The sequence below is a fragment of the Aspergillus pseudodeflectus genome (assembly GCF_044049435.1).
Source record: "Aspergillus pseudodeflectus strain CBS 756.74 chromosome Unknown BJX68scaffold_36, whole genome shotgun sequence".
NCBI lineage: Eukaryota > Fungi > Ascomycota > Eurotiomycetes > Eurotiales > Aspergillaceae > Aspergillus > Aspergillus pseudodeflectus.
The window spans coordinates 116,076-143,145 of NW_027263812.1; the positions used below are offsets into that span (position 1 = coordinate 116,076).

The window sequence follows — 27,070 nt, forward strand, 5'->3', positions numbered from 1 at the left end:
AGATTGTTGACAAAATATCTCAACATCATTCTCAGAGAACGATTGTGAATAGGCAAGCTGGTCTCGATGTATATTTCTGCACCGCTCTATTCAATTTCTTACGCCTTTCTTACGTACGACCGCCCGAGGATGTCTGGGGTAGCATATCAGGTGTCTTGGATTTCATGTAAAACTCGTAAGCATCACGAAACAATCCAAGTCAGTCTTCGTGATACTGGCTCGCTTCGTTGTACATGGTATGAAGCTCGCGTCCTTGCCAGCGCAACTGTCAAACGGTAAGTCGAACCGAGAGGGCACAGTCGCTAGCCGTTCAAGCTACCAAATATATAGTGCGGTTGAACCCTCACAGAACCTACTCGGGGTATGGCAGTCATTCGTCGTCTGCTGACGAGTCGCCAATAATCACCCAGGCCAGGGAGTCAAGAAACGATATTCAACGCGATAAGGTGGAGGCTGATTTGATTCAGCGGTGGTACTTTAGATGCTTTCCGAAGCGGACCAGGGCGCGCATCAATGATCATGACGAAGATACCGTTTATCGTCAGCGCGGGTGATGTGCAAGAAAGCCGATCCTTCATAATGCTAGCGGAGGCCCGGTCATATTGAAGGGGCGATGAGGTCGGTGTTTTCGATATCTTTCATCTTGCGCCCACGAGGTTAAGACAGATGACTGATAACGGTGTCACAAAAGACCGACATGCTGCGATATGATAAGGATCAACAAGTGGATTTCGAAAGCCGACCCAAAAGGTCGGCTTGCGTCTGTCTGTCAAGGACCAGGGTCGCCTGAAAATCGCGGCTTCAACACAGCAGCTGAATTAACATTCCAAGCGCGCGATAGACTCCTCCAGTTGTCTCGAAGATATGATGTAGTGTGGTTGCGCCGCCGTGACCTGCTTAGGATATGCGTGCCGTCATTCGCCCAATCCACGGGGCAGTCACCAGCCGCCAGCTTCTCTGGAGCAGAGCTGCTAGTCACCCATACTAAACCCGCTTGGTCATTCACTAACTCCATCTCTCCCTTCTCTTCCCCCCTCTTCCATCGTTGCCGTACAAACTTCGACAGCTCTGTCTCCAGAGTCAAATCGGCATTTCCTGGACAGACAGGCAGCGGGGGCAGTTTAGCGGTTGGTTTTGCCCGGTCTTCCTTCTTTGCACCGCCCAGCGTTGCTTTGTTTTTCCCAAGCTTCAACTCCTATATGCAGAGCTTGGTTCCGTCCTACCTCGCATCTCCAACTCGTCTTTCCCCTAGCATCCATTCCCTCCTTTCACCCCCGATACCATCGTCGTCCAGAACCCCTGCGGCAGCGATTACTCGGAACAGCGACCGGGAATCCAACGGGAAGGGAAAGAGCAACCCGCGGTTTATACCTTCCGTGTTCGCAGCGAGCGTTGTCAGGCCTTCTTTTCCCTCCTTGACTCTCGACACTTGCGGGGCCGAATCGTGGTCCTGCAGGTATCAACCTCGAAGCCATGGCTGGGATCGCAGATGCTTGCCTTTCCTGTCTGTCGACAGTTGACCGCTGGTGCCATATCACCGCTTGCCTCGGTCCTTTGGGCGGTCGCTCAAGAGAGGGAATCTACGAAACAACGCTGGCCGATAACGAACGCGAAGCCGTGTCTGATCTTCTGGGCTACCTCGAGAACGTACGTTCACACCTACTCCTCGCGCATACAACCTTCCATGCCATCTACCTGTTGCCAGCGATTGTTCGCTCTGCTAACATTCAGGGTGCATAGCGAGCCGAAACAGATTTCTTCTCCGGCGAACCTCTCCGAGCCCTTAGTACTTTGGTGTACTCTGATAACGTCGATCTCCAACGAAGTGCGAGCCTGACGTTTGCCGAGATTACAGAACGAGGTACGTGCCGGCCTGCTAGAAAAGATGGGCATGGCTAATGTGGAGTTCGATGACAGATGTGCGCGAAGTCGATCGGGACACCCTCGAGCCTATTCTGTTCTTGCTACAGAGCTCTGATATTGAGGTGCAACGAGCTGCGAGCGCAGCTCTTGGGAACCTTGCCGTAAATGGTCTGTCCGCCTTGCCTCACTTCTTGACAACTGCTGACAGGAAATAGCGGACAACAAGGTTTTGATAGTCGCCCTAGGAGGGCTTGCACCGCTGATAAAGCAGATGATGTCACCCAATGTCGAGGTCCAGTGCAATGCGGTCGGCTGCATTACGAATCTTGCTACGCATGAGGATAACAAAGCCAAAATCGCCCGGTCCGGTGCCCTGGGGCCGCTAATTCGCCTCGCAAAATCGAAGGACATGCGCGTCCAGCGCAATGCTACAGGGGCCTTACTAAATATGACGCATTCGGGTAAGCAATCCGGGTTTCGTCGGCGTCATCTTTTGGCCTTGCAATATTCTGACTGGTTCCCGTAGATGACAATAGGCAACAGCTTGTCAATGCCGGTGCGATCCCCGTCCTTGTTCATCTCCTGTCCTCCTCCGACGTCGACGTCCAGTATTATTGCACAACCGCCCTTAGCAACATCGCTGTGGATTCATCCAATCGCAAGAGACTCGCTCAGACGGAGTCGCGGCTGGTTCAATCCCTTGTGCACTTGATGGACTCATCAACACCAAAGGTCCAATGTCAGGCCGCCCTAGCCCTTCGCAACCTTGCCTCCGATGAGAAGTACCAGCTCGAAATCGTCCGCGCTAAGGGACTACCGCCGCTTCTCCGCCTTCTACAGTCAACTTATCTTCCACTCATCCTCTCAGCCGTCGCCTGCATTCGCAATATCTCCATACACCCTCTGAACGAATCTCCTATCATCGATGCCGGGTTCCTCAAACCTCTGGTCGATCTTCTAGGCTCAACAGATAATGAAGAGATTCAATGCCACGCTATCTCCACCCTCCGAAATCTCGCCGCTAGTTCAGACCGCAATAAGGAGCTTGTCCTCCAGGCTGGTGCGGTCCAGAAGTGTAAAGATCTTGTTCTGCGGGTGCCAATTAGCGTTCAATCCGAAATGACCGCTGCCATTGCGGTTTTGGCCCTAAGCGATGACTTGAAGCCTCATCTTCTTAACCTCGGTGTCTTCGACGTACTGATCCCTCTGACGGAATCGGAGAGTATCGAGGTCCAAGGAAACAGTGCGGCCGCGCTGGGCAATCTTTCTTCTAAAGGTACGTCTTGTCAGATTCAACATGCGTTCGTCCACAAGCTCACATATCACAGTCGGCGACTACTCTATCTTCGTTCGGGACTGGGCAGATCCTAATGGAGGCATTCATGGCTACTTGAAGCGGTTCCTTGCTAGCGGTGATCCTACTTTTCAGCACATTGCCATCTGGACGCTTCTTCAGCTCCTCGAGTCGGAGGACAAGCGCCTCATCGGTTACATTGCGCAATCAGAGGATATTGTCCATATGGTGAGGTCAATATCGGACAAGAACATCGAATCCGATGAAGAGGATACGGAAGACGGTGAAGCCGAAGTCATTGCATTGGCTCGGCGATGCCTCGAGTTCCTTGGAGGTGGGCCTAAACAGACTCTTGTGGAAGGCTAGTGTCTACCTCCCTCTCAGCCTCTTGTCTCTTTCCTGTTTTCTGAGCGACCTGTCTTCATTTGCGGGGTCCGTTTTCTTCTTCTCCGTGTTCTGTTTACCAGATGGTTTTCTGACCATTTTACTTTGCCATACATTTCTTTCATGTGTTACGGGCGTTAAGAGGCATCTGATTCGGGGGTTTCTCATTTTTTTTCAGCGAGCATTCGGTGTGATAGGATGATCTATATCTTTTCCGTGGGCTTGTCGCTTTCTGTTCGGGTTGTTGCTGTGATACGCAGCTGTGTCTGCGCATAATGATGGTAGTCGTGGTCAGATCTGGATCTTCTTTAACTGCAAGTATACTTAGATATAGTGTATATCCATCCATAAATATTCGGCTCAAAATCATCCGTGCTTCTCATCGTTTCTACTGTTGACGTTCTACATATAGTACGGGACGCTCGGGTAAACTCCAGGTCCGGCCCGACCCACTCTAGGAAAAGAACTTTAAGAGCTCACACTGCTGTCTCTTTTCAAACTCCCTCAGCCCGCTTCTCTTCTGCTGACCGGAGATGGCGAGCGCGCTACCGTCTTTAGCTATTCCAGGCCAGCGTCTGGGGCCAGTTGCGACTTATGCCGCCGGCCCCGGAACGCATGTCCATCACTCCCACGTTTATGCATCGATTGCTGGACCTGTGCTCGTTGATCCTGCGCAACCCAAGACTCAGACTAAGTCCACAATCACCGTGTCGAGGACGCCTAGGCCGACAGCGAACCCTCCGACGACTGCTGCACCCAGTTCCAAGCCCAAATACAACACATTGCCTGCGGTTGATGCCGTCGTCCTAGCACGAGTAACTCGCGTGCAAAAGCGACAAGCCACCGTCTCCATTCTCGTCGTCCTAGATGAATCAGCAGCCTCCAAAGCTCTCAACCCAACACAATCCGCCTCAGACAATGACAATATCGAGTCCATCCTCTCCTCGGCCGCGAATCCTGAGAACCACAGCAGCGCCGACGAACTTCGATTCCAAGCGCTGATTCGGAAGGAAGACGTTCGGGCCGTCGAGAAGGACCGGGTTGTTATGGATGAGATGTTCCGTGTCGGGGATATCGTTCGTGGGACGGTGATTTCTCTCGGTGATCAGAGCTTCTATTATATCACAACGGCCAGGAATGATCTCGGTGTCGTGATGGCGCGCAGCGAGGCGGGAAATATGATGTTCCCTGTTAGCTGGAAGGAGATGCGGGATCCTGTTACTGGGGTTGCGGAACAGAGAAAGGTGGCAAGGCCTTTTTGATTTTTGAGCACAACCGTCGAGTTTGTGTAACCGACATCGAGGTGACTATCATCATCCTCATTCAACTTTACAGGCCTGAGGCTTGCGTCTCGGCGATCTCTAGTTTGAGAACTCGGCGATGGCCATGAAGCCGACGGGACCTTCAATTCTTGCCATTGAGATCAGACCAATCTCAATTTTTCTATCATCGGAGCCTATGCTATCCGTCAGCACATCTAGGGCTGAGATTCCCAGATTGCATCAACAATCCAGAACTACAACAACCGCGACAAAACAGCAGACAGGAGCCAACCACGACAACGACGGCTTTCGCCATTCTCGTCGATAACCTACGAGCATTACCCGCTTGAAATCTGACTTTATCGAGAAGCAGACAGATACATTAACATCAAGATACCCAATGAATTCTTTTCACACACAAGAGGACGAGTCGCCTCTTCTCTTCTCGTCTTCCTTCCCCTTTATCCTTCTCTTCTAGCAGATTATCCTCCTCAGTATCCATGGTCCTGGCCTGTCAGTGCTGGTCTGTGTTTGTCACTGGAGGAAGAAAGATGTTTTTTTTCGCGTGGAGACTCTCATCTCCACGACCCTTGTCTCGAATCTTTCGTTTTCCGTTCTTGTGGATTTGAGAGTTTAGTAGACTAGGGCACAAATCTGTTTGGGCTAGAGAGATGTTTTTATTATAGAAGCCGTATCCATATAAGTTTAGTATAGCAATTGGGAGACAGGAAGTCCCTGGTTGACTAGAGCAGAATCAGGAAACCGTTGAGTACAGGATATCTATCTCGAACCCTTGCCCGTTTGCCCTGATTGGGGGACTTTTAGTCCATGGTTAGAAACCCCGCCATGGGTGGTACAGACTAAACGGCGTGCCCATCCACGGCAGAGGCCTGCAGAAGGCCGGCAATATATAGGCAGGAGTATATGTACCTGCTACCGGGTCTGCACGATTAAGTGAACCTTTCACATCAAGAAAATATATACACCAAGAGTAGATCGAACCCTGACCAAGCTATCCATATATATCTATGCAACCAAAACCTACTTTTCCCACCAATTCGACAAAAGATAACCAGCAAGGGCTTACACGCATACATAAACTATCTACTTCTTCAACGTCTTCTGCTTTTCCGCATCAATCAACTTGCGGCCCTGAACAAACAATCCTTTCCTCGCCCTCACAGCATCCATATACTGCTTCGCGACATTCTCGCGGTCCGCAAGCTCGCCTAGATCCTCTAGTTCCTCTTCCGTCGCGGGGACCCAGAAGGGGTCCTCGTCGAGGGCCTCGAAACCCGCAAAGATGAGCTGCGGCTGCGCGGCGCCGGAGGTGCGTTTGCGGATTTCCTCGGCGAAACCGAAGGATTCAGCGACGGGGAGGAGCGAGAGGATTGTGAAGAAGGGAGTTCCTTCTTTCATTGTTTCGGAGAGGATGCGGCCGCGGCGGCGGGTGATGACGCCGTAGACGCGGCCGAGGACTTCGGCTGTTGGGAGGAAGAAAAGGTTAGGATGAGCTTCTGATGGGTTGAGAGAATGAAAGGGGAGGAAACGTACTAGAAGCTTGGATTTCACAACTGTACATAGCAAGCATGATCCTGGGGCTCCAATCTAGGAAGCCCTGTGAGATGCTTTCGCGGACGAGGCGGATTGTTTCTCCTGTTAGGCGGCCAAGGTCGAGTTCGTCTTCTCCGGCGTTGATCTGGATCTCCTCGAGGAATACGGCTGTCCCTTGGATAGGTTCTTGACACAGTGGACCTTGTGCTGTGGCGAGTTGGAAGGCGTAGGCGATCTTGTCGCAGAAATCGCGGACGATAAGGGCATCGCGGCTGGCGGTTTCTGGGAGGGCGCTCGGTTGTTGTCTGGGGTCATCGAGGAGGCTATTTCTATCGTTAGTGTTTGCGTCATGAAAGATTGTCGAGGTGCCACATACAATTTCTCGCATGTGTTGACTGCGGTTGCGTCAACGAGGATGTTAGGGCCGATTCGTCGAGGGCCAAATGATATGACCCTCTCCACAACATCCTTCCATAGCTCAGTATCTTCCTTGACTTCATCTGCGAAGAGCTTGTTGAGCTCCTTCTTAAAATCCTCCAGTGAAAGTAGGGCACCCTCTCTAGCTTCAATTGCGGCGTCAGTCGCTTCATCCTGCTGCGTGCTGTCTGAAGGAAGGCTTCCATTTGCAGTCTCTGCTTTGGCGGTGCGTTTCTCTGACTGGAGCTTCTTGATAGTGCCGACGTGTTTTGTGAGAAATTCCGTGATTACTGATGGCAAAGGAACCACGCGTAGGCGAATTGTCAGCTGCTTCGATGCCGAAACGGTCAATACGCCTCCTCGTCCAAGCTCGGGGTTCTTCGGAGCCGCCATTTCTGGTGCATTGATGATGGTCTCTCGATATGGAACGATGGTCTCGCCGGTTTGAATATCGCATTTGGCAAATCGTTCACGGAGATCTTTGAGGCAGCGTTCGAGGTGCAGTTCACCTGCAGTCAAAATAACATGCTCACCATTCGGAAGCACTTCGTACAACGCGCATGGGTCACTTTGCTCGAGGAGACGCAAGCCTGTAACCATCTTACCGAGATCGGACGGATTTGCCGGCTCAAGCGCAACTCGCACAATCGGTGGTGTATCCAAAGAGACACCTGCCAAATTGACACCTCCCTCCAGTTGTGAGCAAAGAGTACCTGTCTTGAGAATGTGACCGGCAAGGCCTCCAATTCCAAAGACAACTCCTGCGGGCACAGACTGAAGAGGCTCGAGACTCCTTCCCATGAGCAGATAGAGATCTGTTACGATCACCCTTTTCGGCTCGGGGCTTGCGTGGGCGTTTTCTGGCGAGAACTTGGGCGGCAGAACGTAAACAGAATCTCCTACAGAGAGAGTTCCAGAATAGAGACGTGCGAATCCAATCAGGTGTTCAGGATCTTCCTTCTGCTCATGGTCATCCTTGTCGGTGTCGTTCACTGAAACCTGTTCAAACGCCGATGTGATTCTTGAGAAATCGTCTTCCGGGTTGTTACTGGCCTCTGCCTGCATCTTGGCGATCTCTTCTCGCTTCTTCCGAGCAATTTCTCTAGCTTCGTCCGCAGACATAGTACCTCCGGACTTCTTCTTACTAGACAATAGTTCACTCTCCGGGATAGCGGCCATCTTGCTGACATAGGCGACCACTGGCTCACCCGAGCCGGTCTTGAACTCAACCATAGCGTCCTTCACCTTCGGATCCACGAACTTCGACCCAGGAGACTCTTCGATCATTGGTGGTAATCGAGAGGCCTGAGCTGCCTTCGGGCTGGGGAGGTACTCGATGACTGATACTAAAAGCGCGGTAGAAAGAGGCAACCATTGAGAGAATAATGTGGTCATGATGTTTTTGGGATCTCGTGAGCGTAGAATGTATGGTGGAATATTGATAGACAAAGACTTTGTAATCTTCTCTAGTAATGCAGGATCACTGTAGGAAAATTAGCATGGGAAACACTGGATTGTTGTCTGATCATACCCTTTTCCTTTGCCACCGCCGGTAGTTGCTTCGTAGGCAGCCCATATGCTGTCCAGCACCAACTGCACAAACATGGGCTTCAAGGCCCGTCCTTTGAGATGTTTTTGGCCGAGGACTCTTTTAGTTTTGGGATCAAGGTAGTAATCACCCCAGAGAACTTTCTCAAGGATAGCCCGCTTGATTCCGAGCTTCTTCTCGTAGATGGCGGCGAATTGCCGGATAGTAAAGGCCCATCCGTCAACAGCACTGCAGAAGATGACATTATTCTTCTCGGGTGCGAAATAAAGATCCTCATCGTCCCTTTCCTCGTACTCTGCTCCGTCAACACTGGACTCGGCGTCACCATCATGTGCCTGTTTTTGCTGGGCAGCGGCATTGACGCGCTCTTCCATGCGCTCGCGCCACTGGAGGTCTTCTTCCATTCGCTCTCCTTGATAGAAACTACCGATGACAGCGTTCACCTGCTCTAGAAGCCTGCTAAGATGTGAGTAGGCTTCGGCAGGGCTCATTTGCAGCTCAGTAACCAGCCTGTCCATCTTGTTAATCACGAGAATTGGCTTCAGCTGCTCAACCCATGTTTGGCGAAGAACAGTGACCGTTTGACTGCAAACTCCTTCCACAGCATCAACAAGGACCACGGCACCATCACAGAGACGTGAAGCGGTTGATACTTCACTGCTGAAATCAATGTGACCAGGCGAGTCGATCAGGTTAATGAGGTACTCTTTTGGCTCCGGTTGAGCATCTGGAGCTGAGCGGCGCATCATAGAGAAGAAGAGTGAAATGGCAGAAGACTCCATAGTGATTCCGCGCAGCTGTTCATCTGGCCGCGAGTCCAGATAGCGGATCTTGCCCGCCAGCTTCGGTGAGATGATGCCATTAGTGGCGATGAGACTGTCTGTTAATGAAGTTTTTCCATGATCCTAAAGCGCCAAAATCTATTAGATGGGCCCGGGAGATAGCTCCAAGAATGATATCACGTACAACGTGTGCTAGGATGCAAATCTAAGACATGGTTAGTTGTTGGGGTTCGAGACGTCACTCGCTTTGGCATCGAAAAGTGGGATGAAGCGATAATGGAGGGGCAACGAACATTGCGAATATCGTCGGGCTTCCGTTGAAGACGGACGAGGTCCTCGACGCTGACAACGGGCATGTCTAGATAAAGATGGCGCTATTCAGCGGCCGGAGTTTAGTGAAGAACCAGTGGTTGAAAGAAGCTTGTCGCGTGAGGATTTTGTTCGTCCTGCGAATTTTGTTCCGCGGGTTGCGGACCTGCCCTGCCTGGAAAAACATTACTTATGATGGCTTATGCCTAAGCACCTAGTTAATATTAACTCTACTTTTACTTCCACGATTTACATGATGACTTCTTTGCCTATGATTCAATATGAGTGTGAATGAGTCATATGCTTCATAGTTTACGCCTGGCGAGTGGGGATGCATCTATACGGCTTGCGGCGGCGGTTGGCAGTGGTAGTATACGGGGTCTACGATGTAACTGTCGACTAATCACTCCTCAAAGGAGAGCTTTATTTTCTTCTTCTTCTTTTTCTCCTGCGCTGATTTTCGCGGCCCTGTATCCTTTGGCCGTATATCCTCGCTTTCACCTTCTTGGACTTCATCCGGGACAACCTTCGCTTGCTTTCGCTTCCGAGGTCCTCCTATCTCCGCCAGGTTCTGCTTTGATGTTGCGGCCGCCTTTTTCGTGTCTGATACACCGTCCCCTGCGGTAGCCTCGGCCGATTTATCGTCGTCCTTCCCCCCATTTCCCCCTGACTTATCATCCTCGCCCTTCACCATGGCCTCGTATTCCTCCTTTGATACCACCTCATTGCTTTCCGCATCAACGTATGTAGGGGCATCTTCGTCAGTATCGTCACGTAGTCGGCGAGGGCGTTGAGACACTAGACGCTCTAAGCCGCCGGAGGAGCCTCCGTATTGGCCTCTCAGTCGTTGTAGGAACGCAGGCTCCTTCGCATCTGAACTTGCTGTTAGCGGGGTCGCATTGTGGCAGATGAGAGCAGATTACCATATGCGAGGTTCTTCGCACTGTGCGACATGCTGAGGAAAGACCTTTGCCGGTCAGCAGTAGAAAGCTACTGCAACGCGCAGGATTGAGGGTGGAAGCGGCGAAGACAACCTGTTGTCATGCTTCAGCGCATGAGTAGTGATGGCGATGTTCTCATAGGACAATTCATGCACATATCAGCCAAGGTCATATGAGCCTGAACAGCTTAAGTAAATCATCGAAAATACACAAAAATCCGTTGAATTGTGAGTTGTTGCTTGGGAGGTGTCTGTCGCCAAGCAATGAGCGATCGTCCAGCCCGCGGCGGTGGCACTAGTCCAAATCCAGCTCCTGTCGAAAAGTCAAGGAGCCGCAGCTTCACGTTCTCTGGTTGTCTACCTATCAAACATCCAATTCACAAACCATGCTGTGCGCAAGTGAGTCAATATGGGCCCATACACCCCTCACAAAAAATACTAACGATAATCGCGGCAGTTTCGGGAGAGGCACCCCAAGTGCCTGTCGTCTCGCCCAAGAGCGGTAAGTCTGCAGAATCAGACGTTCATCAACTTCAATCTAATTGTTTACAGGCAGCGTCTTCGAGAAACGCCTCATCGAGGCTTATATCGCCGAGAATGGGAAGGATCCGGTCAACGGGGAGGAACTTTCCGCCGACGAGCTCATTGAGGTGAAGGCTCAGCGCGTCGTCCGACCCCGACCTCCCACACTTACCTCGATCCCTTCGTTACTCAGCGTGTTTCAAGAGGAATGGGACGCTCTAGCTTTGGAAACATATACACTACGTCAGACTCTCGCGCAGACGCGACAGGAGCTGAGTGCGGCACTATACCAGCATGATGCGGCCGTACGAGTTATCGCACGGTTGACTAAGGAAAGAGACGAGGCACGCGACGCGCTATCTAAAGTCACGGTTGGCGCCAGGGCTTCTGGAACTGGTGGTGATGCTATGCAGGTGGATTCGACTGGTCTGCCAGAGGACGTTCTGGCCAGAGTTGAGAATACCCAGGCATCGTAAGTTCACTCGCGATACTTGTCGCGTTGATACTTCGCAAAAATATCCTCTAACCCCGGACAGACTTTCTAAGACCCGACGCAAGCGTCCTATTCCCGAAGGATGGGCGACCGCAGAGGCGATTTCCGCATACAAACCGTCCGAAAGCACAGATCCCATCTTCCCCGGAGGCAAAACGTTATCCGTCAATTCAGCTGGTGACTCTGCGCTCGTCGAGACGGCCGAGGGAGTTGTTGGCGTTTTCTCGCTCTCTCAGAAGCAAGTCCTTCACAGCCTTCAGGCAAACGGCCCGGTTATTGATGCTATCTGGGCTGGAGAAAAGGCGGTTGTGGCCTCCGCTACCGGCGCCGTGAAAGTCTTCGAGGGCGGCAATGAAGTCGCAAGCTTTAACTCCCACGCCGGTGCCGCCACGGGGCTTGCGCTACACGCAACTGGCGATATTGTTGCATCTGTTGGTGCGGATAAGAGCTACGTGCTTTATGATCTGACAACCAACGCAGTCATCGGACAGAACTTTAGTGACGCATGTAAGCATACCCTATGACCCACGGCTGAACTCTTGCTAATATTACCCTCTTTTCGTTCAGCCCTCCTTTCGGTGCAGTTCCATCCCGATGGTCACCTCCTTGCCGCTGGTGGTTCCGATGGACAAATTAAGATTTACGACGTCAAGACCGGTTCAGCGGCGGCTAACTTTCAACTTGCGGGGCCCGTCAAGCAAGTGTTCTTCTCGGAGAACGGTACTTTCTTGGCCGCGGTGACAGAGAACTCAACTACGGTCTCCATCTGGGATCTGCGCAGCGCCAAAGAGGTCAAGGTTCTCGAAACCGGCAGCCAGGTTGATTCGATCTACTGGGACTACACGGGACAATTCATTCTTACGGGCGGCCCTAGTGGGCTGACTGTTCAGCAATACTCGAAGGCATCGAAGGCATGGTCAGAACCATTACGGAGCGCCGTGCCTGCTGTAGCCGTGGCCTGGGGCTCTGCTGCTCAGAGCATAGTGGCGCTCAATACTGATGGTGGACTGACAGTGTTGACGGCGCAGTAGTGGAATTGGTTGAGAACTTCATTGTCTGTTTGATTCGTGACGAATCTATTTATGTACTTCTACGGGGTTTTGCTAGGCGAAATAACAGCAGATAAAGGACAAAGATAAAAGAGCATTTCACATGGATAAGTAGCTGCATGTTTCAGCCAAACCTCATCGATTTTTCTCATATTGGCGAAATGGATGATGATAACGAGGTGGATGATGCGGGCAGGGCGTTTACTTCCCCGCCCGATTAGCACTCTATCTGGTGATATAGACGGGGACCAAGAGCAAACCTCGGGAACTGGGAACCTAAAGGACGACATTGATATGGTCTCCCAAGGTACTGTGTTGCGCCGAAGGCGGACAGACGTGGACTCGGGTTCAAACGCTTCTTGACAGCACAGCTGATATTATTGCGCTCATAACTAAGCAATTCGATAATGGCCTCCACCCTTACCACATTTTGAGGCGTCACTGCTCCGTACAACAATTCTCTAACCTCCCGTCCTTCCTTTATTCCTCTCTTTGTCCCGCCTCACACTTACGCAGTCTTTTGCTCTCTTCTACAATCTCCCTCTCTCTCTCTCGACACTTGGCCTCAACGCATCCTCAAAAATGAATCGCGACTCCGGAGTTCAGTTTCTCGCCGCTCGGCGAAGAAAGGTCAGTCTCGCCTCCTCTCCACGGCCCATTCCGCCACAACCATTAACTTCTCGTCCTGAAAACTTTACTGAAAGCAAATTTGTGTTGTAGCGGCCACGACGAGACCTTTCTTCAACTCCGCAAGCGCAGTCGTCCTCGGCCGCCACACCCCGCCCTACGCTCCCACCACTCGAACTGCCCGCCGCACGATACGCCGGCGATGGACTCGACTACCGCCGCCCGGTCACTGCATCTGTCTCTGTCCTGGAAGAAGAGGATGTTATCGATCTTACAAACGAACCAGATTCACCTGAGATTGTTCGATCGCACACATTTGAAGGAGAGACCGCTTCTCGACGACCTCGGCCACCTAGGTTTGGCCGAGACATCATGGCGCCAGACGTGGTGGACTTGGAGGAGGAACAGAGTCTAGATCCTCCTAGCAGTCCAGAGGTGCAATTTCTTTCGTCAACCGTGCGACAGCAGCATCCACAACCTCGCCCCCCTCCACGAGCCCATGGCCTCATGAGCTCCAACTTTTGGCGCATGCTTCCGCTGCCGCAAGCGTTTAGTCTTAGACGAGAAGTACCATGGCATGCCGCCGCCCATCTCTCCCGCCCTGAGATAGATAGGCTCTATATTGGAGATACAACCGGGACTATGGACTTGACGATTGATCTGGGGATAGAGGATTGGGTAACTGCGACAGCACCTGAGACTGCCCGGCCACGGAGCTCATATAAGGCTCCGAGCCCAGCTCCTGAAGGGTTTACACGATCTGTTCAAGAAGACGATATTGCAATATGCCCTAATTGCGATGAAGAGCTTGGAACTGGGGACGACATAAAGCAGCAGATCTGGGTTGCTAAACAATGCGGACATGTGAGTATCACCACTTACACCTTCAACTACCCGGTATCTGACATTTGGCCAGGTATATTGCGGAGAGTGTGCAACGAACCGTTCTCTGACCAAGGCAAAGAAGACCACGTCCAAGACGAAACCCTTTGCCAAATGTCAAGTGGAAGACTGCGGCAAGCCGATTAGTGCCCCGAAGTCAATGTTCCAGGTCTACTTATAATGGACACTGGAAGTTATGTTTATATGCGGGTTGCATGGATTGGTGTTGGTTGGGCGCTTTTAGGTTTTTTTCCAAGTTATCGATACCCTTATTGCATTGGCTGGTTCCACGGGCATGGATTTGGTGTAGATATTTCCCCTTCACAGCGGCGGAGCTTTTTTTTTTTTTGGTTATATCATGTTCTGGTTAGTATCTCACTCTAGTGAAGAATAATAGAACACGCATCTTAGATCTTATCCTGAATATCGATTCCAGATTGTGTATATGCATGTACAAGTATGATACAGATTGGTCATCAACCATATAAAGAGCCCATATAAGGACCGACACAGAACATTCAAGAACCCCTAGAATGCGAAACCAACAAGACACAAAAACACCGCTATAACAATGAACGTGGAAAGCAAAGTCCCTAGACACCCTTGAGACCTCCGTGATACGGAGACCAAATGCCACGGACACTCTCGTTGATACTCGTGACAGGCTTCTTGGTCCGCTTGTTCTTCTCGCCGCTGTTCTGCTTCAGGAGGTTCGCCTTCTGGAAGATTTGCTCGGGCTCGAGATTTCGCACGCAGACGGCCTTTTCGCGGCCGTTGATGAAGTGGCCTTTGATGACGGGGTGCTTGTGTGGTCGCGGGGATATGCGGATTTCGATCTGAGGGTTCTCTTTGGCGAAGGTTGTAAGATGGTTCTTCAGGAAGGACCTGAGAACGACCGAGTTAATATCCTAGTATCGCAGTATCCGGCATTGAATAGTGGGTAGAAACGTACACCATCCCGCGAGAGCTACCTGCCCAGTCGCAGTAGTGGAAATCGAGACGCTTGCATTGCAAGATAAAGGCGCCAACGCCGTTCTAATTGGTTAGCCATGCTCAATGTGAGGACCGAAGACCGTATCAATAGCATACTCTGGCAGCAGTGACTGTTCGGATTGCTTGTACCGGCATTGTTGCGATAACCTGTTGACTGTTGCTTTCGCTCTCTGTTCCGCAAGGGGACTTTTTCTCGACCACTTATCCGCGGGCAGCGTTTGTACCATTGGCCCGCGGCAACCCCGGCTACCGCGCTTGGCGGCTGGCCTGCCCAGAACGGGGAACGCGAAATTCGAAACATCCCCGGTCGTTGATTGACAAAAAGAGGGATCAGATCACATCGATTTTATCTCCCCCCATGTCTCATTTTCTCAGTTGAAACTAACCGATCACCATCTCAACTGAGATACAATTGAGGCAAAATGACCGACAAGCTCCCCCCTCCACTCCTCGCCCTCTTCCAACCGCGTCCGCCCCTACGCTGGGTAACACCCATTGATCGCGCGCCGGAAGACGTCAAGAAGAGTAAAATCACCGGTGTCGCGCAGTACCTCGAGGAAGCCAAGAAGAACGCCGAGGAGACGGAGTATAACCCGACGGAAACGTGGTTGCAGCGCAAATGGCGGCAGAAGCTGGAGAAGAAGGAGAGGTTGAATAGGCATTTGACCGAGGGCCTTGCTGCGTGTATGATACTTGGATTGAGATTCGGACGTCGCCTGATTGATGCTAATGCCTTGCATAGATGATCCCAACAATGACCCGCAGGTCCGAGGCGATCCATTCAAGACGCTGTTTGTTTCTCGTCTTAGTTATGAAGTCACCGAGAGTGATCTAGAGCGAGAGTTCGGACGATTCGGTCCCATTGAAAGGGTAACATTATCGAATTTTGTTTGGGTGTCTACGAAGCTCACTCCATTAGATTCGCATCGTCAAAGACACAATTACCCCCAAGGGCGCGAAGAAGCCACATCGAGGCTACGCTTTCATCGTTTACGAGCGCGAGAAAGACATGAAAGGTATTACTGCAACTCTTCTATATGTTCCCGACGATACTAATCTAGGCCTTCCTTCCGTTTAATTCAGCCGCCTACAAGGAAACAGACAATATTCGAATCAGAGATCGGCGAGTCCTGGTGGACGTTGAGCGTGGTCGAACTGTCAAGGGGTGGAAACCTCGTCGGTTTGGCGGAGGTCTCGGAGGCCGAGGTTACACAAAGGCGCTACCTTCACGACCTATTGGTGGTGGAGGCTTCGGCCCTCCTTCCGGTCCTGGAGGATATGGTGGTGGGTTCCGCGGTGGCTTCGGTGGCAGAGGAGGATTTAAGGGCGGTTTCCGCAGTGATCGTGGATTCGGAGGACCCCGTGGCGGGATTGGGTACCAAGGAGGCCGCAGCGGCTTCGGTGGACAAGCGCCGCCAAATGCCCCTTCAGGCCCGGGAGGTGGCCGCAACGCTGGTTTCGGAGGTGGCAGACCTGACCGCGATCCACGAGGAGGTACAGGCAGCAACCGTGAACCCGTCCGGCCTAGGGACAGTTATGGCGATCGTGATAGGAGAGACCGTGATCGCGAGGGCGACCGCCGCGGAGACCGTGGCGGAGACCGTGACAGAGACAGCTATCGCCACCGTGACCGTGACCGAGAGCGTGACAGGTATGGCGGACGAGAGGACCAGGGACGGAAGAGATACCATGAAGACGACGCATACGATGACCCGCGTGCCAAGCGACGATACTAAACACCTACCCTTTGACCGATGGGATCTGATTCAATTCAATATTTTTTGACGGTTTGTTGGTGGGTATTTCTGGTTGATCGTTTTCTTCCCTTATCGTCCACCCCAACATGGCTATGGGTAAGACGACGCCAATGGTACTTCAAAATCCGGTACTTACAACAGTCAATGCGACTCACGAACATCACATACGTCATGGGTATCCGGTTATATCTGTCCATATCGAGGAATTCTCTTGTTCAGTTCCACTTCTGGAATCTGTTGCCCGTTCTCAGAAAGGTTACGTCTCTATTGGTGAGGAGAATGGTTTGAATGTTGCCCTTGCCAACGCCCTATCTTCTTCCTTCTCTTTTGCTCGGTCTCGGTTACCCTTTTCTCATTCCTCTTCGTGTCATCATGTCTTTTCTCCTGTTCTAGCCTCTTAGGGCCTGTACCACTGCAGTTGCTTCAGGGGGTAAGTATGTATTTTAGTGAACCTTTTTCAGCAGGAATTGTCCGGAGGGTACCTTGGTTTCTCAGGTAAGAAGATAAGGTAAGGTTTCTCAACAGCGATAACCTATGCCAGATATCTTCGTACAGTTGTAACGCCGTGGGGGCGCAGGTAGTTTGCCAACTCAGCCTCTATAATACTAGTTATATCGTTTCGTGGCGTCCGATTGAGTTGATTGTTTGTTGGTCGTACTTCAGGCAATAGGTAGGATAATATTCTTTTGCTTGATGGTCTATATATTCGTCATACGCTCATAAGTATGTCGAAACCCTGGGACTCAAGACAAGAGAAACAAGGACCAAGTCGATAAGAAGAAGAGAACGCCAACCATAACGCCATGAGATGCCCCAAGGGTTTCATCATACAAACAGCGAGTATCACTTTTGTGCATTAGAAAGCCCCAATCATTCCACCTCCATACCATTCTCATCCTTTTCGAGAATCTCAACCTCGGAAGTACTCCTGGTCCAGTGCGCCTTGAGCGCAATCTTGAACTCCGAGGTCACAACCCCAAACATCTTCAGCAGTGTCGTCTGCCTCGAATCCAACACATCACCCTGCTTGCAAACAGGGAAGCTCTCCTGCCCCTCCGTCAACTCGAGCATAACCTTTCCCTTGAACAGGCGTGTGGGAACACCGAGCTTACGGAGCTCGGGCTCAATCGTGTGGCTGATGGGTTCGTCCTCGGAGGCGGGTATCTCACCGGCGCGCGAGTACACCAGGCCTGCGGGGATGGCGAAAGAGCGAGTGGCTTCTGTGCCGGCGCGGGCAAAGTCGAGCGGGCGGAAGGAGTCGAAGTAGTCCGTTACAGAGGTGGGGTCCCGCGAGGTGAAGAGGAGACCGACGGCGCCGGTGAGGTAGGGGTGGAGGAGGTGGAGGTTTTCAGCGGCTTCGGTTTCGGCGTTGTGGCCGAGGGCGACGGCCATGACCTTTGTCTTGCCGAAGAAAAGACTGTTTTAAGTTAGCTTTGCGTTCGTTATACTATCATTGTTTTCGACCATCTGCCTAAATCGCAGAAATCAAGCGGTAAAGAAATGCGCGGACGAAGATAGTGATTGGACGTAAGGCAGACTCACCGACTGTCAGCAAATTCCGCGCGCACATCCTTCAAGTATGTGTTGCGCATGTTGTCGACTGAGAAAACGAAGAGATGGTCATATTTCTCAACACAGTCGCGGATATTGGCATAGAGCCGTCTGGTCTGTTCCTTGTGGTCCTTTTTGGCGGTCTTGGACTCGTGGACGATTCTGGCACGCTTGGAACGAGGCATTGTGACGGTATATGTGTGCTCGAAAACTCAAAAGCGAGACTGAAATTGAGGGATATGGAGCGCGGAAGTCGTTGTATCCAAGTGCGGAGAATATTGTCGAGTTGTAGTGGAATTATTTTTTTCTTCGCTGATAACAGCCGGATTAACTGTTGATGCGGGGCTTATCCGACTCGCCCAATCGGGAAATGAGCTGATGGCCCGGGGGCCTCATCGTCACAGGAACCTCACTCTATTATTCTCATACTCAATCGCGGGGTTAATCATGCTCTGTACTGCTGACCTTGAGGACTCTTCTCGATAAGACACGCCCTTTTTCAGCTCACTCCCCTTCGCGGCTCGACAATGCTCGACTTCATGGACTATATACAACTCGCGTTCGCCGAGGGGACGCAATGGAACCGCGACAATTCATATTCGTCGCTTACAGCTACGGCGCAGTGTAAGTAGACCTATAAGTCTAATTAGACGAATCTACATTGAAAGAGCCCGTCTCTGACTATTCCCAGCCCTCCTGGACTTCACAACCCCTGAGCGCATGCGCGTCCACCTCTCGTCTCTCTCTACACCTAACTTCGCGACGAGTTATACACTCGGCACTGTCGGCTTAATTGAAGGCTCGGTATCTTATCTATATAGCAACATAGCCTTTGAAGATACACCGAGCAAGAGCGCTTTGATCCCGCTTCGAAAACTGTCCCCCGGTTATCGCCAAGTACAAGCACCTATTGCCCCTCCGGTTGAGTCCTGGGGGTGGGATTCTATACTTGACGGCGCAAAGAACAATGGCAACGATTCAAGTACCAACGGACAGAAAGCGACACTGCTTCATGCTACGCTACACCTACCGCCACCAACAACCCTGAATGCGCTGTTTCTGCGCCGGATCTCCCCGACGATGCAGCTATCTCTGGCTGTCTCTTCAACAAGAGGCCCTCCACTATCCACGTCCGCGCCGCAAGCCACACTTCTCACGCAACTTTCCCACGACACAGGGAAATATAGCAACGAGTACCTATTCAGCACAGACAACTCCCTCTTCGGCTGGCGGGGACTCTGGAACTTCGGCCCCGATCCGCGATATCACAATGACGCGCCCCGGCTATCGCTCCTATCCGCCGGCGCGGAGGCGTACTACTCCCCTGTCTCCTCTTTGATCGGCATGTCAATAGGACTACGATTCAGCACGCTACCCGCAGCCACAGACCCCAAATCTTCCGCCACCACGACACCCATCTCAACCTTCCCATATACCCTAACCCTCACATTAACACCACTAACCGGCTCACTCTCAACCTCATACTCCCTTCGCGCATCGCCAAACCTCTCATTCAGCTCCCGATTCGGCTTCAACGTCTACAGCTGGGAAAGCGAGATGGTTGCGGGATGCGAGCTGTGGCGCAAATCCAAGAAGTCAAATCTGAACGGCGATGATGACGGTCTTGAGTGGGCCCGACGCAAAGCCCGCGCATGGGAGCCCGTCACTATTCCTCCCACACCTGAACTTCCCCAGGCTCGTGAGGAAGCTGAGAACCAAGAATCGGTCCTCAAGCTTCGGGTCGACCAGTCGTGGAATGTGCGGCTTCTCTGGGAAGGCCGCGTCAAGGACCTTCTGGTTAGTGCTGGAGTTGGCCTGGGCCCTAGCTCTTTCTCGCCGTCATCGTATGCGAATGCGCAGTCTGCTTCTGGGGGGCAGAGTAGCGGTGGGGGAACTCCGGGCACGTCTTATTGGAGGGGTGTGGGAGTGTCGGTATCCTACTCTTCATGAGAGGCTGAAGTACCTCTTCCTTATTATATACAGAGGGTTTGTATTTAGATGTATATACAATGGAACGCTTTACGGTTTTTAATACCAAGAGATTCCTGGCGGCTGGTGTAACCTTTATGGATCGAGTGATATGCTGTAATTTTCGCTTTTTTATTATGTAGTATTTATGTAGGGATATCCCATTATAAATCGACGCAGATATCAATGGGCTTGTCCAAATATCAAACAGGCAAGCGCTCTGATCGTTTATAGCTTGTCATTCGAGCCGCCGATTTACAGGCGGGCGTTGACAATGTCGACGACTAGACGAGAAGTAAAGGTGGTTAGCGACAACATATCCCATAGCAGTGATGGTGGCCGATAGCAGGAAGGAGTGACATACAGGCAGGCTTCAGACTGGCACCACCAACAAGGAAGCCATCAACATCGGGCTCCTTGGCGAGCTCACGGCAGTTCTTCTCGCTCACCGAGCCACCGTAAATGATTCGGGTGTTCTCGGCGGTCTCGGCGGAGATGGCGTCCTTCAGCCACTTGCGAATGGCGGCGTGCACTTCTTGGGCCTGCTCGGTGGTAGCGACCTTACCCGTGCCGATGGCCCTATAACTCAGTTAGATCTCGTGCTCGTGCTCGTGAGCGTGTCCGCTCAGGGTGCGCGTGCGCCTTACCAGACGGGCTCGTAGGCGATGACGACCTTCTCCCACTGCTCCTTGGAGAGCTCCTTGGCCGCAGCGTTGAGCTGGCGGGTGACGACATCAATGGTCTTGTTGGCCTCACGCTCCTATAGATATAGTTAGTATGTGTAAGGAAGCTCAATTGGGTGCCGATCTAGTTCGAGGTGGGGTGGGGTAAGGGTAAAAACAAGCAAAAATGAAAAACGGAGCTTTACCTCGAGCGTCTCACCGATGCAGAAGATGACACTTAGGCCACCCTCAATGGCAGCCTTTGTCTTACGCGCGATGAACTAAGACTCATTAGCATTCAGATCTGTGTCACCGGAGGGCAATTATATGCCCGGTCGCCCATACCTCGTCGGTCTCCTTGAGAATGACACGGCGCTCGCTGTGTCCAAGGATGGTCCAGTTGATCCCGGCCTCGCGGAGCTGCTGGACACTGATCTCACCGGTGAAGGCACCGTTGGGCTTGTCGAAGACGTTCTGGGCGGCGACGCTGAGCTTCTTCTTGTCGGCGATCTCGCTGGCGAGGAGGAGGTACAAGGTGGGAGGGGAGATGACGACCTCGGCGGAGGAGTCGAGATTGGCGGAGTTGAGGTTCTTGATGATGGAGGTAATGCTCTCAACATTACCGTTCCTGTAGAGGGGTTAGACGGAACGCAATCGTTAGCAATGCCCTCTCGCGTGGCTTTGGCTCGGGAGGGGTGTATCGGACGATGGTGGGCATATTGCGGGGTAGAGGGGTCTTACATCTTGAAGTTACCGCCGACGAAGAATTTGCGAGGCATCTTGATTGCTTGGGTGATTGGAGTGTGTGATTAGGGAAAAGAGGTATAGGAAGGGTGAGTAAATTGGAAGCTGGGGAGAGGAAGATTCAAGGAGGGAGAATGACGAAAATAAACGGGAGACAGCGGGACTACTAAACGCTGGGGGGAGAAAGTCTTGCCGGTGACTTAATGGAGGGGCTCTCTTATCGATAAGTGACTCGGCTTGTGTGCTGGCCGTGCGTCACTACCTGAGCTACTTGGTCACTGCTCCACTTCACTCGACCGCATCTTGGACGTTGCCCTCGAATTGAACATGCAATTATCTAATCATAACACCGTAGAAGCACAACTGAAGTAATACAAGCCAATTCCTGAATAAACCCAACCAATTTGGCCATTGTTCCTTTTCTCACCAAACACCAAACACCAATTCGCGAACAATGTATCTCGGACAAATCCCGAAAAAGAAGCAAATGAAATGAAGTGAAGAAGACGGTCAGGAACCGAGAAGAAGCTCAGCGAAGTTGCAGATAGCCATGAGGATAAGCGGTCAATGGCTGCCTCAAAGACCTCGAACGTCCCAGGTAGTTGTTGTCCTCATAGCGAGCAGCCATCTGCTGATGATACTTCAACATCTCCTCTCGCTCTGCGAGCTCTGACTCCCATTGATTCAGCATTCGACCTCGGGCAGCATGGTGCGCGTGCCCTCGGAGCTGGCCCATGAGAATTTCCAGATCTTCTGCGCTGATCTCTTGCATGATTTTAGGTTGGCTTTCGTGCTGTCGGGCCGTTCCTCGGTAACCACTGTGCGTCCTGCCTAAGCGCCGTGATGAACGGCTGCTGGATGCTGGGATGATGTCGACAGCAGAGTCGTCTCGGTAATAACGTCCTGCTCGGTGATCACCAGCCCGCTGTGGGTCCTTCCGGTAGTGTTGACGGTGAGTATGGCGACGCTGTGAAGGTGCATCCCCACGGTAGAGACTACCTCGCCATGGCGCTGGCTTGGATGCGGTATCCCTCTCGGAAAATTCAGTTTCCCAGTCCTCGCCATCAAAGCCAGGCGTCAGGATGTTGTCGTCATCGCTGCTCGTCGTGTCGTATACTAGCTCTGGTTCGGACCCGACGACATGTTTTGGCGACTTGTCACGCTTCTTCCCACCCTTCGCCTGTTGTTTGGAAGAGACTTTGTGATGAGGGATCTCTTGTTGGTGATTTGGAGAATCGCCGCCCCTCGCAGCGCCTCTCGGACTTTGATCCTGTACCCCAGGTCGCGGACTATGTGCGGGCCCGGTATTTGGGTGATTGTGCACAATAGGTTGCTGTTGCTGTTGCGGATGCTGTTGCGGATGCGGATGCGGATGCGATGTATGCCCGGTGGGACCATTCTGTGCCCAATTGACCTGCTGTGGGTACTTTGGCTCTCCTGCTCGGTGTTGAGGTGGTGACTGAGCGTGAGGCGGTACTTGGACATGTGGCTGTGGCGGGACATGCGGTAGCTGCTGAGCTTGAGGTGGTCCTTGTTGCTGGAAATGAACAGAAGCTTGATGAGCGCCATGGCCGTATGGTTGCGGTTGCGGTTGCGGTTGCGCATGAGTTGGTGCTTGATGAGAGGGTCCTTGTTGCTGGAAGTGAACAGAGGCTTGGTGCGGGCCGTGGGCATGTGGGGGAATTGATCCTCTCCATTGCTCGGGATAGCCCGCTCTGGAAAAAGGTCGAGACTCGTCGACTGAATGCTGAGGAGTGTGGAGAGGTCTTTGATCTCTGATATCCCTGTATTGGAAAGCGTCCCTGCTATCAACAGGACGAGCTCTGAACCCAGAAGGACTAAGCGCCTTTCCCTGGAGGATGATATCCATCGAACTCGTTTCATAAGAGTTGCGCGAGTAGCCTTTTCCCCGGACATTCCGCTCCTCCTCTTTGACATAAACGCATGTCCAATGGTACTGGGGATTATTTTCGCGAAGTTCGCTGATCAAGTCATCAACGTGGGTGCGTCTGATCAGTCTCAGACCCTGATATTGGTCGACCACCGACTTTCGCTTAGCCTTCTTCTTCACGAGGGCAGAAAGGCCATTCTGACCGAGGTTCATCCTGGACTTTTCAACCTTAGTCCAGTTGGCGTTGTGGCCCGGGGCCGGTGGAGCCTTGAAGAAAGTATAGCCGACATAGACCAGGTCTGTATCCTCGTCGACCTCGGCGGAGGCATCGAAGCCTCTTGGCCTCGCTTCGTGGAGGCGGTCCTGGTGAATGTGAAGCTGGCTCAGCCGATCGGCTAGGCGATCAGGGTTACTGGATCCGGAAGGGTTATTGTATGCTGGGCGAGGCCCTTCGCCAGGGCGAATTGACGGGTGATGCTGGGGAGTGATGTGTTGATTCATGTTGACAAGCGTCATCCCCCGAGGATACTAGGCACCAAAGGATACGACAGTGGATAGCTGGGCAGGATTGTGTGTCCACTACCTAAAGAGAAAAGGACGGCAATCGACGGATGAGATGAAATGATGGATGGGACGATAATCAGAGACGTTTGGACGAGGAGGGAGGCCATTGAAATACCCACAGTCTCCATACAAACATCCACCGCATAAGCATACTTTTTCATTCTGAAAGGATGGTCAGCGGCAAGTCAGTTTCTCTCCGATAATTGTTTTCCAACCTTTGTTACCGAAAAACTATGCGTCGGCCAATGAGATGATGGTTGTGACACACTTGATGCCACACATTCTGGTCGATATCAGAACGCTCGATATCCGAAATACTACGGCGGGATAGCGAGTACCCCAAACACCCCCTCCTTGGGAGCAAGCTTCCATGCTCGAAAAATGCGGAGATAAGGTTGGCAAGAAGCCAGGGCAAAGGGCAAAGGGCACGGCTAGGTAGGTGGCAGGGAAATGGGCAAAACGGGGCAGTGAGCCCGGGCACAGGGAAAATGTGAGGCTTCTGACATGGATATCGATCCCACATCCCTCCATGTAAGTCCAGCTTTCGTCCCTCCTTAACGCTTCTTTGAAGTTCAGGACGTACAAAAGTAGGGTCCAAGCCGCGATTTCCGGTAATCAATGAAGATACCGGATTATTGTGTCTGCAGGCAGCAGCGTTGATCGACAAGAGGCTTGTGTTGATCGCGCATCTTGCGTTGAGGCTCTTAAGTATTCTGGAAGTGAGGCGAGAGAATCTAAGCCACTCGCATTGCTTTGCCAGCAAGGAGGGGTTGGCCGACTTCTCTTTCCCGGGTAGCTCCAGATCAAAGGTTCAGGCTCAACAACATGCATGCCCCAGCATGACAGCTCGCCAACAGCCCTTTGTGCCCTCTGCAGCTAAAGACAAGGTAGCTCCCACGATTGGCTGCAGAAGCTCAGAAAGCCTTTCGCTGAAATTTTAGCGCTGGGCAGTGTTGGCTTCGTCCAACAATAATGCCTCATACAATTCAGATGCCGTCCACTCCGCTTGCTTTTCTCCAGCTTTTCTCCAGAAAAGCAAGTTAACAAAGGGCTCAATGCATTCGGGTTGTTACCGCATCTGCCCTCATTGACCCACAAGGCTCGCTCGCCTCTCCATGTTTGCTGCAAGAAACCCTCTCGTTTTCTCAAAGCTTTCGCTTACTTGCAGGCATTATAGGCCAACCGCGAGCTATCCGCCCTCTGATCCTTTCGCCAGTGTTTGCTTAATCCCCAGCTTCCTCCTGCCCTCCTTCTTTCCAATGTTCCATCCGGGCAAAAAAGGGCGTGCGTCATCTGTCTCTTCTTTCCAAGTGGCTTATCTTGCGGCTGCATCAGACAAGGAGTTGTTTCGCGAGAAGAGCGGGGTACTTTTTTATGCTTTGTTCGCAGTTGCTTCCATAGCCGAGCCTCTTCAAAAATTATTCCTTGCATTCGCTCCGGAAATCTTGGGCTCCGGGGCTCCTGAACTCCTGGCGTAGGCATTCGTCATACGGGAATCTATGACACATATTTTGCTGCAGGTTGAGTTAAGAAAAGGTGTGAGCCCCATTAGCCAGCACAGCGGTCTCCTTTGCCTGTTGTTTGTGCTACACTATGACGAGATTTGTAACCTGGCTAGGGCTCAGTCAAGGCATCTGCGAGATGTCGATGTGTACGACTATATCGTCTTAGATCATCTTGTCACATGGGGAAAGCTCCTTTTACGATCTGATAGCCTCATCTACAGGGATGATCGTGGCTATGTGTCCATACAACCCAGGTCGAAGCAGAATTTGTCGGCTCGGCTCGAACCTCATACTGGGAGCCGGAACTCTCTAAGATTAACGCTCATAATATTCGTAGTTGCTCCTGGCCAATATTATAGACATGGTGTGGTGGTATAACGATCTGATAATAGAATAGTGAGGCAAAACCGGGCACATCACGGGTGACGCCCTGGAGTCTTCGAAAGGAAATAGTACGAGATGTAGGGTAGTCGAGAGGTCGTTTCAGCGTGTTCCCGGGAAGCACAGCATGTGGTTATCGTCGGAGACTGTCTAGCCTTGCTTGGAGATCGTCATCGGCGCCAGGACCGCCGGCTCCAACTGCTTGAGCAACGCGAGTCTCGCTGACCGACTCTTTCTGTATTCCTGTCGGTGTCTCGCCAAGCTGTTCAAAGGTCTCGTTAGTAAAGCTGCGCCCCAGATGGAATGCCGAAGTGATACGAACCGCCGAACTGAGGTCCACACCGATCTCATCTAGGACTTCCTTGACAATGTCTTCGCCCTCTTCTTCCTCACCCTCCATTCCTGTGGCCTCGTCGATTGCGTCGTCCATCATTTCTTGCCGCTCATCCATGATCTCGTTCTCTCGCTCAAATTCCATCGCGATTCGCTGCAGCGCCGGGAGGTTCATTTGCCGGTTCATGCTCCCCAGTAACATGGTAGCACCCTTCATCGACTGCATCATTTGTTCGTTGCTTCGAACGGTCTATTCCATGCACACGTAAGCTTTACACTAATCGCATATGGTGGCGGGGTATCGTACTTGAATGCGCAGCGAAATGGCCTGTAGTTGTGTCCGCATTTGATAGAACTTTTGGATATACCTAGTGTCGCAGATACAATCAGCGGCTTTCACCAGGAAGGAGGAATGGACAACGCAAGGCTCTTCAAAGAGCAGCATACCTTCGTGTCCGGACCAGGTCCTTCGCCTGGATTTTGCAGGCCCCGATTTGCCCATTCTTTGCGCTCTTCTTGATATCCTGGATGAGTTTCTTTTCCTGGTTCTCCAACTTCATTCGCTCCCGATCGAGTTCGCGTTGTGTTCTGTCGAGCGCCCGCTGGTGTTTGCGGAGACGCTCTGCGGGCGTCATGCGCTTTCCGAATGCCCACTCGACGATCTTTGAAGCATTATTAGCATTGAGTCCAGTGCGGGCTGCTTGTCGCAAGACTCACATTCATCTTGGAAGAGCAGCAAAGATCTAGGGAAGAAACAGAGGCAGTGAGATGCTAAAATGCAGCAGGTAGGCAGA

General features: G+C 52.0%; 13 protein-coding genes across 13 annotated transcripts; 6 read left to right on the forward strand and 7 right to left on the reverse strand.

The window, feature by feature from the left end:
* The first annotated feature begins 1,283 nt into the window (after positions 1 to 1,283).
* Positions 1,284 to 3,593, forward strand: vac8 (protein anchor VAC8). Its single transcript, XM_071036325.1, has 6 exons — positions 1,284 to 1,647; positions 1,741 to 1,861; positions 1,918 to 2,031; positions 2,079 to 2,324; positions 2,390 to 3,139; positions 3,192 to 3,593. Exons 1-6 carry the CDS (start codon positions 1,474 to 1,476, stop codon positions 3,521 to 3,523), a joined length of 1,737 nt encoding a protein of 578 aa, XP_070896695.1. The 5' UTR covers positions 1,284 to 1,473; the 3' UTR covers positions 3,524 to 3,593.
* Positions 3,594 to 4,015: 422 nt separating this feature from the next.
* On the forward strand, positions 4,016 to 5,355 carry BJX68DRAFT_132736 (exosome non-catalytic core subunit CSL4). Its single transcript, XM_071036328.1, has one exon. The coding sequence runs from the start codon at positions 4,075 to 4,077 to the stop codon at positions 4,801 to 4,803; it is 729 nt and encodes a 242-aa protein (XP_070896696.1). The 5' UTR covers positions 4,016 to 4,074; the 3' UTR covers positions 4,804 to 5,355.
* Positions 5,356 to 9,620, reverse strand: BJX68DRAFT_132735 (GTPase RIA1). Its single transcript, XM_071036327.1, has 6 exons — positions 9,399 to 9,620; positions 9,290 to 9,310; positions 8,306 to 9,228; positions 6,734 to 8,257; positions 6,358 to 6,680; positions 5,356 to 6,287 (listed from the first exon to the last, which is right to left on the reverse strand). The coding sequence occupies exons 1-6, from the start codon at positions 9,459 to 9,461 to the stop codon at positions 5,908 to 5,910; spliced, it is 3,234 nt and encodes a 1,077-aa protein (XP_070896697.1). The 5' UTR covers positions 9,462 to 9,620; the 3' UTR covers positions 5,356 to 5,907.
* A 110-nt stretch (positions 9,621 to 9,730) lies between these two features.
* On the reverse strand, positions 9,731 to 10,608 carry BJX68DRAFT_132756 (DUF4604 domain-containing protein). Its single transcript, XM_071036329.1, has 2 exons — positions 10,338 to 10,608; positions 9,731 to 10,287 (listed from the first exon to the last, which is right to left on the reverse strand). The coding sequence occupies exons 1-2, from the start codon at positions 10,366 to 10,368 to the stop codon at positions 9,818 to 9,820; spliced, it is 501 nt and encodes a 166-aa protein (XP_070896698.1). The 5' UTR covers positions 10,369 to 10,608; the 3' UTR covers positions 9,731 to 9,817.
* A 90-nt stretch (positions 10,609 to 10,698) lies between these two features.
* Positions 10,699 to 12,430, forward strand: BJX68DRAFT_132759 (WD repeat PRP19 family protein). Its single transcript, XM_071036330.1, has 5 exons — positions 10,699 to 10,753; positions 10,812 to 10,856; positions 10,907 to 11,348; positions 11,413 to 11,876; positions 11,937 to 12,430. Exons 1-5 carry the CDS (start codon positions 10,741 to 10,743, stop codon positions 12,398 to 12,400), a joined length of 1,428 nt encoding a protein of 475 aa, XP_070896699.1. The 5' UTR covers positions 10,699 to 10,740; the 3' UTR covers positions 12,401 to 12,430.
* Positions 12,431 to 13,000: 570 nt separating this feature from the next.
* Positions 13,001 to 14,108, forward strand: BJX68DRAFT_256749 (putative RING finger domain protein; the record flags this gene model as incomplete). Its single annotated transcript, XM_071043226.1, has 3 exons — positions 13,001 to 13,048; positions 13,178 to 13,909; positions 13,962 to 14,108. 3 exons carry the CDS (start codon positions 13,001 to 13,003, stop codon positions 14,106 to 14,108), a joined length of 927 nt encoding a protein of 308 aa, XP_070896700.1.
* A 226-nt stretch (positions 14,109 to 14,334) lies between these two features.
* BJX68DRAFT_241907 (mitochondrial 54S ribosomal protein mL43) lies at positions 14,335 to 15,096 on the reverse strand. The gene is made up of 3 exons (XM_071040905.1): positions 15,017 to 15,096; positions 14,880 to 14,962; positions 14,335 to 14,812 (listed from the first exon to the last, which is right to left on the reverse strand). The coding sequence occupies exons 1-3, from the start codon at positions 15,053 to 15,055 to the stop codon at positions 14,521 to 14,523; spliced, it is 414 nt and encodes a 137-aa protein (XP_070896701.1). The 5' UTR covers positions 15,056 to 15,096; the 3' UTR covers positions 14,335 to 14,520.
* A 142-nt stretch (positions 15,097 to 15,238) lies between these two features.
* On the forward strand, positions 15,239 to 17,354 carry BJX68DRAFT_241908 (U1 small nuclear ribonucleoprotein 70 kDa). The gene is made up of 4 exons (XM_071040906.1): positions 15,239 to 15,604; positions 15,663 to 15,790; positions 15,840 to 15,936; positions 16,004 to 17,354. The coding sequence occupies exons 1-4, from the start codon at positions 15,343 to 15,345 to the stop codon at positions 16,654 to 16,656; spliced, it is 1,140 nt and encodes a 379-aa protein (XP_070896702.1). The 5' UTR covers positions 15,239 to 15,342; the 3' UTR covers positions 16,657 to 17,354.
* On the reverse strand, positions 17,336 to 18,495 carry BJX68DRAFT_241909 (ribosome assembly factor MRT4). The gene is made up of 2 exons (XM_071040907.1): positions 18,220 to 18,495; positions 17,336 to 18,094 (listed from the first exon to the last, which is right to left on the reverse strand). Exons 1-2 carry the CDS (start codon positions 18,411 to 18,413, stop codon positions 17,548 to 17,550), a joined length of 741 nt encoding a protein of 246 aa, XP_070896703.1. The 5' UTR covers positions 18,414 to 18,495; the 3' UTR covers positions 17,336 to 17,547.
* Positions 18,496 to 18,622: 127 nt separating this feature from the next.
* On the forward strand, positions 18,623 to 20,178 carry BJX68DRAFT_277297 (mitochondrial distribution and morphology protein 10; the record flags this gene model as incomplete). The annotated part of the gene is made up of 2 exons (XM_071048300.1): positions 18,623 to 18,852; positions 18,920 to 20,178. The coding sequence occupies exons 1-2, from the start codon at positions 18,756 to 18,758 to the stop codon at positions 20,176 to 20,178; spliced, it is 1,356 nt and encodes a 451-aa protein (XP_070896704.1). The 5' UTR covers positions 18,623 to 18,755.
* Positions 20,179 to 20,291: 113 nt separating this feature from the next.
* BJX68DRAFT_241913 (triose-phosphate isomerase TPI1) lies at positions 20,292 to 21,818 on the reverse strand. The gene is made up of 6 exons (XM_071040908.1): positions 21,600 to 21,818; positions 21,204 to 21,486; positions 21,065 to 21,139; positions 20,844 to 20,956; positions 20,561 to 20,775; positions 20,292 to 20,480 (listed from the first exon to the last, which is right to left on the reverse strand). Exons 1-6 carry the CDS (start codon positions 21,635 to 21,637, stop codon positions 20,452 to 20,454), a joined length of 753 nt encoding a protein of 250 aa, XP_070896705.1. The 5' UTR covers positions 21,638 to 21,818; the 3' UTR covers positions 20,292 to 20,451.
* Positions 21,819 to 21,904: 86 nt separating this feature from the next.
* On the reverse strand, positions 21,905 to 24,418 carry BJX68DRAFT_241914 (uncharacterized protein). The gene is made up of 2 exons (XM_071040909.1): positions 24,273 to 24,418; positions 21,905 to 24,219 (listed from the first exon to the last, which is right to left on the reverse strand). The coding sequence occupies exon 2, from the start codon at positions 24,007 to 24,009 to the stop codon at positions 22,132 to 22,134; it is 1,878 nt and encodes a 625-aa protein (XP_070896706.1). The 5' UTR covers positions 24,010 to 24,219; positions 24,273 to 24,418; the 3' UTR covers positions 21,905 to 22,131.
* Positions 24,419 to 26,076: 1,658 nt separating this feature from the next.
* Positions 26,077 to 26,999, reverse strand: BJX68DRAFT_269100 (ESCRT-III subunit protein DID4; the record flags this gene model as incomplete). Its single annotated transcript, XM_071046255.1, has 5 exons — positions 26,077 to 26,205; positions 26,266 to 26,526; positions 26,584 to 26,644; positions 26,724 to 26,938; positions 26,994 to 26,999. 5 exons carry the CDS (start codon positions 26,997 to 26,999, stop codon positions 26,077 to 26,079), a joined length of 672 nt encoding a protein of 223 aa, XP_070896707.1.
* Between the last annotated feature and the right edge of the window lie 71 nt (positions 27,000 to 27,070).